General features: G+C 42.5%; 1 protein-coding gene across 3 annotated transcripts in view; it reads right to left on the reverse strand.

Annotated features, from left to right (window-relative positions):
* Rpap2 (RNA polymerase II associated protein 2) overlaps positions 1–16,862 on the reverse strand; it is a 65,645-nt gene that overhangs the window by 20,460 nt on the left and 28,323 nt on the right. For 2 of the 3 annotated variants that reach the window (XM_034509486.2, XM_034509485.2), the window contains exon 11: positions 10,554–10,622. In XM_034509486.2, coding sequence (XP_034365377.1) covers positions 10,554–10,622 — 69 coding nt within the window. Of the gene's footprint in view, positions 1–10,553; positions 10,623–16,039; positions 16,094–16,862 lie in introns of all 3 variants that reach the window. The other variant, XR_013111641.1, reaches the window with a different exon arrangement.

Here is a 16,862-nt window from a genome sequence, read left to right on the forward strand (position 1 = left end):
GTCTTCTGTGGCTCTTTGTCAGCTCCTTGTCTGCACTGAGGACCACTGTTACTTTTATCCACACTCAACCTCCATTCTCTTAAAGGACTGTCTCTCGTCCCACCCCACTGAGAATCCAAATCTCTGTGGAACCACACCACTGTCCCTCACTACTGTCTGCCTGACGAGAACAGCTATGCTGTTCCCACCCAAGCTCTTCATCTGCTCATGTCCCATGCTTTGTCTGTCTTTCCAACTATGCTGGCCTAGTGTCCTTCCCTCGATTCAACTGTTAACTGTTAATGGCTCCTCACCCACGCCCTTACCTGAGTTAACAAAACTAACCTCTTTCTAAAACTGTTACTGTTACGCTGTCTTTCAGGATAAATGTATTTATTTAGTGTTTCTGTGCGCATGCATGCTTCTGCTGCATTTCCAGTACTAACCAATCTGAACTTGATCTTTTATAGCATGAGCCATTCCAAATGGTAGCAGTCAACTCCTAAACTTGCATTTAGGATAGACTAGACTGAGATGCTCTAACAGAAGAGAGAAAAGTAAAGAATTCTAAACTTTGTGTTCTCCCTTTGACTCTAATATGCTCTAGAATTCTGTGACTATATATAAAAAGGAAAAGATTGGAAGTATTTGAATTTCAGTGCCAAGAACAGCAAGATTTTACTGTTAACTATAATGATCAGGATGAAGTAATATACAAAATAAACATGTATAAAGTTAACAAAGGAAAAATTTTGGCAAGCCCTCCATACATTTGGGAATAGTAAGTTTTCTTCTAATAGCTTCATTTAAATTTGCAAGACTACTGAATAAATGGATTTTTATACAAACTAAAGGAAATTTTTGTGCTAAAGTGAGCATTTCTATCAGGGCCTATTAATATCTGATAAATACCCTTGTGCCAGTCATCCTGTGCCTGCCTTCTAAGTGCTGTTGATTGTAGGCATGTGTCACCATCACTGAGCTAGACAGTTCTTTGAATGTTTTAGCTATTAGTGTCTTCTACTGAATTTAAAGAATTTATCAAAGGCTAGGTGTGGTGGGCATACATCTGTAATTGGGAGAGCAAGGCAGTAGACTCTAAGACTGAGGACAGCTTGGACTGTATAAAAACAAATAAACAGTTCTTTCTCTAGAAGTATGTTCACTTATTTTGTAACCATAGGGCCTGAAAAAATAGGACTGGAGAGGTGGATTGGTGTTATAAAAGTGCCTGTCAACCCAAGTTCAATCCCTGGGACCCACACAGTGGAGGGAGAGCCCTGACTCCTGCAAGGTCTTGCCTGACCTTCACAAGAATGCCTCAGCCAAGATGCCCCACCACTCAGTAATTTATGACATAGGTAATAAAAATTTTAAAAACCCTAGATGGATGAGGATGTATGTGTTTTTAGTTTTAAAATTATAATTTATTGATGTATTGTTTGGGGTGGGGCATATCTGGGCTAAGCTATGGTGTGGAGGTCCTACAACTCTCAAGCACTCCATTCATTCACTGATTTAATTCAGGGAATAGTCCCTGAGTTACAGTTGGGGATGGTGGGTGGCATCAGGATATGAGACAGTAGCAACCTACACAGCAGCTCCACTGAGCGGAGGTTTTGTTTTTGTAAGAATACTGCTTCAAATCACTGCATTGACTGTAGACAGTTTTTTCTGATTTAGGACCATTTACATATTGTCTGAACATAGTATGTGGATAAACAGAAAGTCTCTTATTTTTACAGACTTGTGTACACACACACACACACACACACATTTTTCACAAGGGTAAACTACATGTTTACGTCTCATAGATGGACTAGTAGGCCATGGGAAACAGAAGGGCATGGGAGGCAATGATCACAAATATGAGAGAAAAGACACCAGGGTTAGACACAGTTGCATAGGACACCTGTTTCAGATTGTGTCTTAGTTTTCCCAGGGCAAATCACTGATCTGGGGCAGGAGGAGAATGAAGTGGAACCACTAAAGAAGTAAGGGTGAAATAGTATTTGGAAGCAGAAATACAGTTTACCTAATTTTTAATTTATTTTAATTTAATTTGTGTGTGTACTAAACCCAAACCCAGCTTTGTACTCACAAGACCAACATTCAACCCCACTAGCCCTACTTCTTCATTTTTGAAATTAAGATCTGAGGAAACCTTTACCGAGTAACACTGACTTCAAGTCAAAGAGAGAAGTGTGGGGGAGAGAGTGGGAATGTGCTAGGTGGCGGGACAAAGGGGCAGAGAGCCATGTTTTCAGAGTGTGGCTCTCTTCTCGCGGCTGCCTCCAGTGAGCCCACAGAGCTCTCACTACCCTTCAGCACCTCTCACAATCCTGCTTCAGCTGAGCATCAGGGCTGGCACCTGCAGCTACTGAGATTGTCTCATTAGAAACAAGCGCTGCCTCAGCAAAAACTGAATTCAGTCTAACTCCTCATACTTCCAATGAGGTTGAGTATTTGTGAAGCTGAGGTTAGGGCTTCAAGACAAGTGTTGTCTCTAGGGCAGTGGATTTACATTTAATGAAATAGGGCTTGTTAGAAGGTAGTTACACACGTAAGAGTTCTATTAAGTCTGTCTTAGGTAAGCTGGCTGTAGTGGTACGCTCTTGTAATCCTAGACACGGAGGACTTGAGGCAGCTGACTGCTGTCAGCTGTGGGCAGCATGAGAGGATCCCAAAACACAAAACAAAATTTACCTAGGGGAAAAAGACAAAGTCACCAAAATAAGAAACTAATAGGTAGGTAAGGCCAGTAGCACGGGGGTGTTGGAAGAGATCAGAGAGGACAGATGAGAGAGCATGCCAGAGGGGGCATGCCATCATGGGCCTTCACTTCAGAGCTTTATCTGGAAAATGGAGATAAAAACTTTGATTACAGAAGACCATTGCAGCCAAATAAAATGAAATGTTTTTCTTCTAACAGATGGCTCATGCCCTGATGATGTTTGTGTTTAAGGGTTTAGGATTACCTATTAATAAGGAAGCCAGGATGCTTCCCACTGATATTTCTAATTCAAAAGAAACAAGTCCTTTGTAAATCACTGTGGAGTGATATATTACATGTGTGTTTGTTTAAGGGGCTGGGGCGGAGTAACTTTAAACTTTATATCTAAATCCTGTTTGGAGCAGGTCTATAAAGCAGCTGTAGCCGAGCACCAGACAGCTTTCCTTCCTAACTCCTGCTGCTGTGCTGGGCAGTGCTCTCAGATCTCGGTTCCAGCTTTCTCCTCCTCAGTGTGTGACTACTGTGGGATCAAGCCCCACATGGTAATCACTACACTCCTCTAGTGGTGCTCCCCAAGGCGGGGCAACACTACCAGTGACCTCAGGGAGCTTGTTCAGACAGGTAGATGCTTTAGGAAAAATAGGGACTGGCTACTAAAACCAACGCTGTGATTGGTAAGTGCCAACTGCTACTAACTCCTCAACCTCAGAGCGGCTGGAGTCTGGGAATCTGGAGACTCACTTGAGGAATCTTGTGTGTGTGTGTGTGTGTGTGTGTGTGTGCATGTGTATTGCTGCCAGGGAGGGAACACAGGGCCTCACACACTGGCAATTTTCAACATGGATTAAGGTAGCAGGTTTGGGGACCCTCTGCAATTTATGGTGAATAAAAGACTATAAATTGGTTGGAGATGTAGGAAATTTTAAGGAAAAAAAAAATCTTTGTAGAAAGTAGGCTTTGATTAGACATTTAAAGTGCTATTCCTTTAGAAGTTGTCTGGGTTCTGGGTTAAGGAAATGGTTGAGCAGGTTAAAGTGGTTTCTGTGAAAGTCTGATGACTCGAGTCAGATCCTGGAACCATGTGAAAAGCCATGCAGGAGTGTGAGTCTCTAATCCCAGCACTTCTACTCAAGATGGGAACAGAGACAGGAGACTGTTGGGGCAGCTAGCACACTCTTAATTGTGAACCCCTCCAGAATGAAAAATGTCCCATACATCCAACATCCAACAGCACAGGGCAGACTTCTTATTCCACAAGAGAAATGGTAGACAGAAAGGAGGAACTGGGTCAAAGCAAGACTAAAACCCAGCAGGACAAACATGAAGTCCTACAGCTCCGCATCCAGCATCTGGGATATGTCAAGGGTTCTGTGAACTCCAGCAGGTTTGGCCAGCCCACCCCGATGCAGCGTCACCCACAACAGCTGCTCAAAGTTTCCCTGGCCAGATGCTCTCTTATGGGATAGCAGTATCAAAAGTCACAATGTTTCATGTCCCACCTCCTGTGTCTCGGGAACACACTAATCTGTGCAAGGGGAACAGTAGGTGAGCACAGGAAGGGGATGTATCATAGTTGGCCTTTCATAAAATTGAAAATACTAACTGAAAGGACAGCTACAGATTAGACAGAAGGCAGTATGGAGGGAGACATCAAAGAAAGTCTATTTTCTCCTGGTAAAATAAAGCTGTTTTATAGATTTGTTATTTTTAAATTCTTTTTAATCTGGTCTGATACTAGTTTTTGCTCAAAATAATGGCATCTATGTTGTATCTTTGGTCCTAGGCACCCCCAAAGAGCCCAAGATTATGACTTAAGGGAGACTTCTGGTAAAGAACAAAGACACAAGTTACTCTAAGCAAATTTGTCAGTTTCCTACCCAGGAAAAGGTCCCTTGGAAAGCTGCCTCTCAGAGATGGCAGGAAATAATAAGAAGTCTATTCAAACACATATACAATAGGTATAATGTAAAATTGCATACAACTGGGTACACTGGGGCCTTCTGATAGCTGTCCACTCTGACCCTTGACTGTGTCTCATGTCACTGTCTAATAAATGTTGCCATCTGATGGTGAGCCAAAGGGATACAGGACATTCTGGGGTCTCCACTGTGTCTGAGGTCTCAGCCTCACAGTTGCAAGTATTGCCCTCTTAGGGGCTTCCTGTAGAGAATCTGGGAAGGCATGCTTGGTCTCCTATGCCTTCCTCTGAAAACTTAATGGGAATGTCCAAAACCTTAAAATATTTGCATCCTGAATGCCTGTGACACCAGCAGAAAAGTTTCCCATGAGCTCAAGCAATAGCCAAGTCCCTGTGAATCAAGGATGCTGCAGTATCAGTGGTTGCATGGTTCAACCTGGAAAAACACTTTCCTAGATTGTACAATTATGGTACCTGGTAGCTTTCTTCCTAAAAGAAATATACTCTGGAGCCTGCCAATGGGTGAGGGGTGTTAATTCCTGAGGTGCCCTAAAGGCATCTTTTCTCTCTCTGTCTTGAGAACAAGACTGGCTACTTTTTCATGGTGTTAAACTCATGAAAACCTTCCACCTCACTCCTTTCCTGGCTAGGCTGCACTGTTTTTGTTGTTGTTTTTTAATCCTTCTATTCCCAAGCCTTTTGCTCCTGATCCTTACTGTTAAGCTTGTCTAGAAACAACCACTAATAGCTATGTGACATTGTCACACTGTCTTACAATTTCCCCCACTACATTAGTCCATCATTTTTCACTTCAGCGCTGAACACAGACTCAATGCAAATGTAGATAAATTCTTTGCCAGGACATAATAAACATGGCCTTTAGTTCAGTTCCCTTCTGAACCCTCATGAATCTGGCCTTACTGTCCACACTCTGGTTGGGGTTTTGGTCTTCTGAATGACATCATAATTGTTTATTAAGCTTCTGAATGACATCATAATTGTTTATTAAGCTTCTGAATGACATCATAATTGTTTATTAAGCTTTGCTTGCATCATTGTAACAGCAATAATACCACTTCTTGGTATCAATATTTTTTGTTATTTACTTCTACACAGTCGTTACAAAAATACCTGACCAACAATTAAATGGAGGAATTTACATACTGGAAATACATTCCAGTATGGTTCCGAGGAAATGGCTGAGCAGTGGAGTTCATGGCCTGGTTGCTGGGAAGCAGGAGACAGAGTGCATTGGGAAGGATGTCCCCCAGATCTTTCTGCCTGTCAACCTTTCTTTCAGCTATAGCCCCTAAAGCTTTTCTTTAACTTCCCCATACAGCATCATTCGCTGGGGACAAGCATATGACAGCCTGAATGTGGAGCACATATGAATACCTGCAATGACAACTGGATGTGAGGATGAGATAAGCCCTGAGTTTAGTTAGTCTCTGGAGCCTACACGCCACCAGTGACTGTGTGAAACGGTGCAGCTGCTGCAGGAAACAGCTTGGCAGTTTCTCGAAAGGTTAATCATAACCCAGCAATTCATCATCAGTGTATATAACTAAACTAAAAACATGCCACACAAGAATATGCCCATGGATGTTCATGACACCACTGCACAAACTAGCCTCAGAGCAGAATAACTGAAATAGCTCTCACCTGGCAACTGAGTACTGAGTAAATGTATGTATATCCACAGCAAGAAATATTATATGGTCATAAAAAAAAGTACTGTTATATGCTGTGACATGGACAAAAACTCTTAAAAACATGTTAAATGAAACATGCCAAACATAAACAGATATGTCTTACATAGTTTCACTGATTTAAATATTTAGAACAGGCAAATAGATAAATGGTTATCCCACAGGGTTGTAAGTGGTGGTCAGAGGAGAAATCAAGGCTGAGCTCAGATGGGGTTTCTTTTTGGGGTGACAGAATCATTCTGTTATTAGATAGTATGGACCACTGTATAATATAGCAAATATACTAAAATCCAGAACTGTCTATACATTAAAATGAGAATTTTCTCTCAAGAAAAAATCAGTTATAAATATTCCATAATTATAAAATGTAAAAGATACTTCCAAAAACCAAACTTGATTTGGGATGGTAAGAGATGTGGGATTCAGGAATACTCGTAAGAACTATCTATTTGTTCTTTAAGGGGCGCTCACAGATCTTTACGAGGAAATGGAGTGATAGGTAGTCTCTAAAGCACAGTTGGGAGAGGGTAAAAGCTTTAGTCTTGGCTTTCCATCCATGCCCAGGAGCCCCAGGGAGGGGACTCTCCAGAGTACCTGACTCCTTAAAGTGACTGTGTGCGTCCTGATGGCTCTTGTTGAGAGACCATGGCCAAGCTGAGCTTGTTTAAAATACCATTTCCCAGGACTTACATATTAATCCCTGAACGATGGGAATGCCCAAAGCTTTTAGAGGGAATAAACTATTGCATGGTCCCTGACTACAAACAGGCCACAGTTCACTGGAAACAGCCAGTTCAGATAAGTAAAATGAAAGCAGACACTTTGGAGATGGCCTTGAAAGCTTTCCATTAGAGAACACCAAGGGCATCCACGTAGGAACAGCATGTGTCTATGTTACGAATAGCAGAAGGCGCCCCCTCTATCTTCTCTAAGTGATGCACACTGAAGACTCACAAGAACACAGCACATTTTTAGCTGAGGGCATTTGATCCCCATTCCTGGGATGTAAGCTGCACACACGGGACTCCCCCTGTTAGATTGCTGTGTGTGCCTTTTCCCTGGCTGCCAGTTTTGGTTAGGACCCTTCCCTAGAGTTCTCTCCAGCATGGCACAGTCCTAGTTTGTGTTACAAACGAGAATGACAGTTACAGTTATCATCTAGTTACAGACTAGAATGACTTTAATGACAATGGTCCAGTCCAAGAAAACCAAAGGTAAAGGAAGAGGAAAGGAGTGGGGGTTGGCTGAGGGCTGACCTATGGCATCTTCTCAGACTCTGTACTGCGAGCATGCAGAAGGGGTCTGTCATTCGTTAAGAGGAGAATTATGAAGAAAGGAAAGAAGATGATTTTCTATAGAAGGGTTTACCTCTTCAATACTGGTGTGAAAACGTGAGGCCTGGCATTTTCTGTTGCTGTGGATGAGTGTGCTTGTCAAAAGAACCTTCCCCAGCTGGTTTCAGGATTCTGCACTTCTGTGGCACTCTTACCAGGGCACTCTTACCAGTTCTTCAAAAGAACCCTCCATCTCCAGCTCTCCGGTATCTGTTCTGACAACTTGCGGGATCTGGAGATCAAAGTCAGGCCTGAGTGCTGAGCCTCCTGCAGTCTAGACCTCCTTTCTCAGTAACAACAGTTGCTCTACAGAATTATGTTTGGTTTGAATATGCATTTTAGAAATGCCTACAGGTTCTGAGTAACCCTCCTTGAAAATCTGTTTCTGTGAAGGCCTCTGAAGAGTGCCCAGGAGAGGCTTTCATGCCTCCACCAGTTTAGCCATTTACACATTTAGATGCGTGCTGATCCCCTGGCTCTAGCTGAGCATCTCTTTGGGCATCTGAGTTCTCTGGACTTTCTACGGGAGCTTCTGTGTCTAACACTGACCCTCATGTCAGGGGCAATGCTATCCTTGTTAAACTGGATACAGAAAGGTGAGATGGTATACCAAATATAAGTATACTCTATAGAAGTGAGTGCGATTTGCTTTAAATATTTAATTTATTTAATATTCTAAATGTAAAATATTTAAGTTCTATTCCTAACATGCTTAGTAGTAGTTATTTTAGAAGGATGGGGTTATGGATGAAAGGGGCCAACAGCTAAGTGATAGGTTTGAAAGGTTACAGGGGGCTTTCTAAAAAAAGAAATAAATGAAATAGTATGTACTGAGATGGAAGTCTTAGGAGCTAATGACAAAGGATAGAGGTATACCTGAAACCTGAAGCTACACAGTGTGCAAACTGACTGATTACAACTGTTAAGGAGATCCTGTGACAAAGACACAAGATTTTAAGAACAAAAGCCTCGAAGGTACTTTGGAGCATGGGATCTACAGTGACCAAAGAGTTTCAAAGCCAAAGGACTTACTCCAGAAATGACTAAGCTGTCTGCGAATCAAAAGGCTCAGTGGCTGGGAGGGCTGGATCTCCCTGTAGGGTCAGGGCATAAGAATGACAGAGGACACAAAGTAGTTGTCACAGCTACAATTTTAAGATTGTACAAGAGAAACTAATACAGATAAAAAGCATACAACTAAATCCCATGACTTACTTTTCCAAAGAGTTGTTAGACTTAAACCCAGAAGTCAAATGGTGCAACCCCCCCCCCCCCAGCTAATAGTGTTAAGAATCTTTTGTTAAATGGTATCTATATTAAAACCAAACGTAGGTTTTCTAAAGCACGTGCTAATAGTGTCAGTATCTTTTGTTAAATAGTATCTATATTAAAACCAAACATAGCCACACCGGCTTTGATGTGGGTTAGGGTCACAAGCTTAGGTCCTTATGCTTCCTTAGCACTCATTCTGATGACTGAAGCATTTTCTAGCCCAGAGTCTTGTTTTCACAGGGAATAACTGCATGGATTTTAATACTACATTTTACTATTGTGTTTCTCAACAACGCCCGCCCTCCCCCTCCAAGGACAGGGCTTCTCTGTGTGGCCCTGGCTTTCTTGGAACTCATTCTGTAGACCACCTGCCTCTGCATCCTGAGTGCTGGGATTAAAGGTGTGAGGCACCACTGCCCGGCTCACTCTTCTAATTGCTAGACATTCTGGAGATGTGGCAGTAGTTTAATAGAAAAAGGAAAAGGCCTCACATGTCTTCAGTTGCAGACGCAAGATTCTGAGATCACTGCGCATGCCTCTAACATGTCAACCTAAACACTGCTTCATGCTTAGTGTAATAAATTACACAAGTACAGTTAGATAGTCGTCTATGAGCATTTATTACCAGGTATATGATACTGTGGGTAAGCATAGTGACTGATATTTTCTCTGTCAATGACCAAAATATTTACACATTTCATAAAGTAGAAAACCTTTTAAAAATTAATAATATATTTTTTATGAGCTGCCAATTCAACTGGAACACTGAATACTAGAAATAACAAAAGATTTGTTCTTAGGGTTGATTAAAAATTTATATCAGAGCATTCAAGTAAAGTTATTTTCTGTGTTCTGATTTAATGAATCATGTGAGTTGTATCTGTTCGGGCGACACAGATTCCGGCTCACTGGAGCCTAAGCTAACCCTTCTCACACAGCTTTTCTTGGGACAGGGAAGGCACATGTCAGTCTAAAGTAATATCAAGTAATATCAAAGACAGAGCGAGCAGGGCTGGAGACTACCAGTGAGCAGCTCTAAGCTCCCACTGCCTGCAGGCTTCAACGGCCCAACCAACGCCCGCGCCCACGCCCACGCCCACGCCCACGCCCCCATCGAATGAGCCTCAAAAGATTTTCCCAATTTGAGCTGAAAAACACTACACCTAGTAAATGGCTTTAACCCTTTTGAAAAATAGCCTTAGAAACCACTCTTAAGAGGTGAGTGAGTTTTAACTGTTTTATGTATACTTGTATAGTGTTTACTTACCTCCTTTAAACCTGTTAATTTTAAAATGCACATTTAGAAAATAACTTATCTACTACTATTAAACATAAACTATGTCCAAAAATGAAATATATATAAAAACAGACATAACACAATGAAGCTCATTCAGTCTCAATAGAACAGATATTAACAAGGAAATGTAAAAGACTACTGAATAAATCTCCAACAAAAGAGAAATAATACTTATGAGAACTGCATTTTCTTAAGATGGTAGAGATTCAGAGTAACAATTATAGCTTCTCAAATACCGCACATTCTCAAATTCCCACACATGGAAACAAAATACGGCAGACCCCTCATATGGAAATGGAAGAGTACTTACAGTAACAGCAAGACCACAGAGATTAAAGTCCATTCCACAGGTTTGTGTATAATGTTTCTATTTGATAATCTGAAAGATATCAAGATTTACCTTTAGAGTTTTAGTTTGTGATAATTATAATTTAATGTGTCAAAGAGGCAGCGTTCTTCACCTGTTTATTCCAAGTGCCCAGAACAAGTACCTGTAACCAATGGGCATTCAAATCAGTATTTTTTTTTCAATTTATTATCTCATAGTTGTCTTTTCTTAACATCTGAATGAAATTTTAGAAAATTTAACATCAACTAATTTATCAATCTGGATTTTCTCTATAGTTTAGAAAGAATGTTTTTTTTCAAAATCAAAAAAGTCAAGGTATAAAATGGAAGTACAGTCAGCTACCATGGACATTAGTGCAGCTCTGTCACTTCCTGGTGTTATACACGCTGATATGTATTAATTTTTAAACTGTAAGCCAAGAGTGGTAATACACAACTTTAATCCCAACACTGGAGAGGCAGAGACAGGGGAATCTCTGTGAGTCTGAGGCTAGCCAGGTCTATAGAGCTTTTAAAAGTTCAGTGAGGGCTACATATAAAGCCCTTGTCTCAAAAACAAAACTAACCACTCTCCGAAGAGCTGGTATAGAAGGGTCAGTAGCCCTACTTTTCCTCACAGGCTTCTGCAAAGATCCAGTGTACAAAAGGCACACACTGGCAGGTCTGTCTGCTTTCCTTCTTGACTAGCCGGCTCTGACACAGTCGAGCAGAGCACTCCCTCCATGGATGGCTCCACCTGGTCTCTCCTCTCTGTGCTATCACTTGCCAACTTTGTAACCCTGAGCAACCTGGGCTTCTGCCCCAAGTCTCCTTGTCTCTGCAAAGAGTTGTATAGCACAAAGACCACTGTGGGCTGACACTCTCAAACCTTCCAGCTCTAATCTGGACCTTTTTCCTGAATTCCAGTTCCTGTATCGACGGTCTACTTGAGACATGCAGCATGAGCACACACACCCCTCCTGTCTGGCAGGGGTACGCTGCTCTGTGCCCCCACACAGTTCCATGGCTCTGACCATAGAGCTTTCCTCCTGACTTCCATACTTTCCTAGGTTTATCAGCACCCTAAATGCTCAAGGACTACATCAGGCTCACTCCTGTTTTCAGGTTTTGTTTTTAACTTTACTTTATATGTATGGGTGTTTTTCCTGCGTATGTGTCTGTGCTCCATTTGCACCCAGTAGGCACAGAGGCCAGAAGAGGGTGTCAGATCCCGTGGAACTGGAGTTATAGATAGTAGTGAGCCACCATGTGGGTATTAAGAATTGAATTCAGGGGTGGTAGTGCACGCCTTTAATCCCAGCACTTGGGTGACAGAGGCAGGTAGATCTCGGTGAGTTTGAGGCCAACTTGGTCTATAGAGTGAGTTCCAGGACAGTCAGGGCTACACAGAGAAACCCTGTCTTGAGACAACAACAACAACAAAAACTGCTGCAGCCGTGGTAAGTCATTCCAATAAACTCCAAATATAAAATGTTCAATCTATGTAAGATATATAAATCATATGCATGCACGTACTCACGCACACGCGTGAACTCAGACCACCTGGAGGAGCATCAAGTGCTCGTCACCACTGAGCCATCTCCAGCCCCATTTTCAGGTTTCTTAATTTTTTTTGTTTTTATCATGTGCCTATGATATGTGTTGAGTCTGTGTGCTGTGGCTCATGTATGGAGGTCAGAGTACAATTCTGTAGAGCTGGTTCCTTCTTCCATCTTTATGTGAGTTTAGAGATCAGATTCATATCAACAGCAACCGCTGAGCCATCTTGTCCCCGATGATCTCAGACAATACCAGCTTGCTCCTGATCTTCAGTTCGCCCTTTCTTTAAATGCATCTCTCTTTGCTGTCTTTCCCTACCATATTATGTAACACCGAAGCTTCTCATTCTGCTTCTCAGCTTCTTGGAAGAAACGGAGACTTCTGCACAATACATTACACTAAAATCATGCAGACAGCCCTTTGGCTGAATGAGGCACTACGCTGTTCAATTTGTTCACTGTCTTGTAGCAAACAAAATGGAATCCAGCACATAACTACAAAGAGCTTGAACAGTAGGGTAAGGACGTACGTAAAAATGACAGGACAAAACACTGTAACCTCTTGGGGAGTATGTGTGTGTGTGTGAGAGAGAGAGGTTCTCATTATATAGTCTTGGGCAGAGAGAGAGAGAGAGAGAGAGAGAGAGAGAGAGAGAGAGAGAGAGAGAGAGATTGATTCTCTTTATTCTCATTATATAGCCTTTGTGAGAGAGAGAGAGAGAGAGAGAGAGAGAGAGAGAGAGAGAGAGAGAGAGAGAAGGGAGAGAGAGGTTCTCATTATATAGCCTTAGGCAGAGAGAGAGAGAGAAAGACAGAGAGAGAGAGAGAGAGAGAGAGAGAGAGAGAGAGAGAGAGAGAGAGAGATTGAGATTCTCATTATATAGCCTTGGGCTGAGAGAGAGAGAGGTTCTCATTATATAGCCTTAGGCAGAGAGAGAGAGAGAGAGAGAGAGAGAGAGAGAGAGAGAGAGAGAGAGAGAGAGAGATTGAGATTGAGAGTCTCATTATATAGCCTTGGGCTGGCCCACCTCTGCCTCTGAGTACTGGGATTAAAGGTGTGCACCATCAGGTCTAAAATTCTGTTTTGGGTTTTTGTTGTTTGTAAACCTCTCAAGAAACATATATTTAATATTTCATCCTTTTGTCACTCAGGAAAACAATGTAGCACATGTGTGATCTTTACCACTATTCCAGGAACTGGGGAAACACAAGGAAGGATGTGTTAGTTACCCTTCTATTGCCCTGACAAAGTACAGGCAAACTAAGTATCAAGGGAATTGATAGAAAAGTCTATCGGGGCTTACAGCTTCAGAGGCAGAGGCATGACCACCATGACTGGGAGCATGGCAGCAGCAGGCATGGCACTGCCCTACAGCAGTAGCTGAGACCTTACATCTGGTCCTTACTAGGAATGGCTTGGGCTTTTGCAACCTTGAGCTCCCACTCCACTGACACACGTCCTCCAACAAGGTCACATCTCCTAATCCTTCCTAAAAAGTTCTATCAGAGACCAAGTATCCAGACATACGTATACACGGGGCCTTCTCATTCAAGCCACAAAGACTGTGTTTATCTCATGTTATTTCTGTTACATTAGCTGGATAGCAAAGTTCCACTTGTTTTCATATTGCTGATCCACAGATTTTCTATATATATGCTAAATAAATATATTTACTATGTCTAACTAATAATTAAAAACACAATGGATGGCTCAGGGGTAGAAAACATGGGCTGCTCTTCCAGAGGCCTGGGTTAATTTCACATGTCAGGTGGCTCACAGCCATCTGTAACTCCAGTTCCAGGGGTCCAATTCCCTCTTCTGGCCTCCCTGGGTATTAGGCACGTTATTTAAAATTTATAAAGGTTTAGGACAGTCGTCTTGATTCATCATACATGTAATTTGAAGAGGATTTTAATTCACATCTGCTCAGATCAGAGTCTTAACCTGCTGGGTGGATCCTGCCCTGGGCTATGCCAGGTGAGTGGTAACCGACATAGCCTAGCTTGGGGGTGGGTGGCTAGGAGTGGGCAGTTCTCTACTCATGCATGAGAAGTTCTTCAGAGAGCCCTAAATAGCCTCTCAACTCTGCACACTGCAATTACCTAGGGGGCTTTTAAGCTATTCTGCTGTCTAAGCACAACCCTGACTAATCAAAAGAAACCTGGTCTCCAGGGACCAGGCCACACACTTGTAGTTGTTAAATGGCTGTTCTACAAGCTCTTAGTATTGATGACCAATTCAAAAAGAAAAATACTGTTATTTATATCAACTTTCCCCCATTAGTCAGTATTGACTGGAAGGAGTTCTCCACAGTAGTTACCACCAGCTATAGGGCACCTTTTCAGAGGAAACAGGTTACAGATCACATCGTCCTGTCAGAAGCAGAGGACTCCTTATCTCCAGGAGCACCCGATTATCTCCCTGAAGGCAGTTAGGGAGATTAATCTTTATGAAAGCTATAGATCCCAACAAACAGGTTTCAGAACAAAATTAGAACATAATTCTATAGTACCCCCTACCAAGATAATGTTTACTTTTTGGCTTCTCACAGGTGTCCAGTCGGACACCAGCAAAGCTGCCATTAGGGAATGGAAGCTGTAATGCAATGCTAATGACTTAGAGGTTCTGGGGGTCTGGTCTAACCTGGGCCTCAGGCATGCTAAGCACATGTTCTACCACAGAGCCACACTCCCAGACCACACAGCACACTTACTACTCTTCATATTTCAGCCCCTGCCCCCCCCCCCAGGGTTTCTGTGTGTAGTCTTGGCTATCCTGAAAGTCACTGAATTGACCAGGCTGGCCTCAAACTCAGAGATACCCACCCTGCCTCTAATTCCCAAGTGCTGGGATGAAAGGCGTGCACCACCTGGCTTATATTCAGCTTTCACGATCCTCCTGACCTGCAAGGCAACTTCCTACCACCAGCTTCAGAACTTTCTCTGTGGTCCTCCCTTGAAGTCTATGATACCTGTCATGGTTTTCCAGCTTCACAGTACACCTCTCTCCTTACGTAGTCTCCTCTGTGTGTAGCAGAACAGCAGCTACTCTTTCAGCCAATTCTAAGCCTCGTATGCAACACATGAAAGCAATGAATGTTCCCACTGTAGCTGGTAAGATGCCTGAGGAAGAGATTACATCTGAATGTGTGCTCAGGGCCTAGATACAGGAAGTGGATAAGTACTGTCTAGTACAATATGTGCCTGTGGAAAACTTAAGTTATAGGAAGAGGTGAATAAAGAAGAAAGGCAAGATAAGTGAAGTGGAGGGAACGCCGGCTGAGAACACACTTGCCCTTACTCTTAAGTCCTGTTAGGGAGCTTACTGTGGAGCTCCATCTGGTGGATCACGTCAGATCGGTCGTGCCTCTGCATTCCTCTCCAGGCTCATGGTGCTGTTGAGCTACACCCCTTTCCCCTTGAATGAAGTTTTAGTTATCTAGTTCAGAAGCAAGGGGACCAGACAGAAAATCAAGTGTGGAGGCCACTGACCTACATCTAAGCAAGGGGTCTTGTCTAAAACAGGAACAGACTTGTAAAACCCGAATTCACCCTCTTTCATAACACACAACCTTTTATCTGCCAAGAGAATAGGCAGCACAGGCTCTGCACTTAGGCTTGAAATCAAAACCCAATGGCTAGTTATCTGATTTGAGAGAGGTTATTTAACCTTTTACTTGCCATTTGTAAAATGATAACACCACTGTTTGCTTTTTTAAAGAAATTAAGCAACACAGCTACACTATTAGGCAAAGCCTGGCATGCTGATGAGAACTGACTGCACGTACCCTTATCAATCAGACATTATTACCAGTGCTGCTCAAGGCCTACAGACTGGACAGCAGTTCCCAGCATCAAACACCGTATTTCCATGGCATGTACAATAATAATGGAGCGATCTTCTAGTTACCTTAGAGCTACAATCGGATGACATCAGTAGTTCCAAAGGAGTAAGAAACATGGTCTGTAAGACAGAATCATGCTTCAGTATTCTACCTGTAAGTCAGCACTCTGACTACAGCATTACATATTTTAACTGAAATGCCAACTTCAAATTCTGCACAAGTTCTCATTAGCAGCACTTTCATAATAGCAATGTTTTAATAAAAAAATAACTCACACTTAATAGATATAAACAAAGATGTCCTTAGACACAGAGGAAGAGGAAACAATGAAAGAACCACTGCAGGACATTTTGCCAGTGTCTTCACTTGGTAAAAATTATACTACTGACTGCATGCAGAGGGAAAACCAGGGGGCTGGGACGTTCTGTGAGACAGTAGGCTGTCCACACATATATACATGCCACACAGCAGTCAATTCTAATGCAATTTCCTGTCACTTAACTGCCAGGCCAATGAAGTCAGACTGCGTGAGGACCCAGATGGCTTCTGCAGCCGGTTTTCAAACTGGAGCACATCTCACTGATTAGATGGCTATTGTAGATTAAGTTCCAGTCTCTTGGATTTTCTAATAAGATCTGAGAGCCTTAAGTTCTGTCATTGTTTAAGACAATATTCAAACATCACTTTAGGGTATACAAGGCACACTGCTATTCATCCACTTTGAATGAGGTTAGGAAACGTGTAGTTCATGATGAGAGGACTTGCTTTGGGGAGGTTTTGGTAGTGCTGGTGTGAGAACTCAGCACCACATGCATGCTAGGTCAGTGAGCTACAAGTGAGCCACACGTCCCCTCCGAGACGACGACTTATCCCCAGAGCTCTTCTGAA

The sequence above is a fragment of the Arvicanthis niloticus genome, chromosome 7, assembly GCF_011762505.2.
Source record: "Arvicanthis niloticus isolate mArvNil1 chromosome 7, mArvNil1.pat.X, whole genome shotgun sequence".
Classification (NCBI taxonomy): Eukaryota; Metazoa; Chordata; class Mammalia; order Rodentia; family Muridae; genus Arvicanthis; species Arvicanthis niloticus.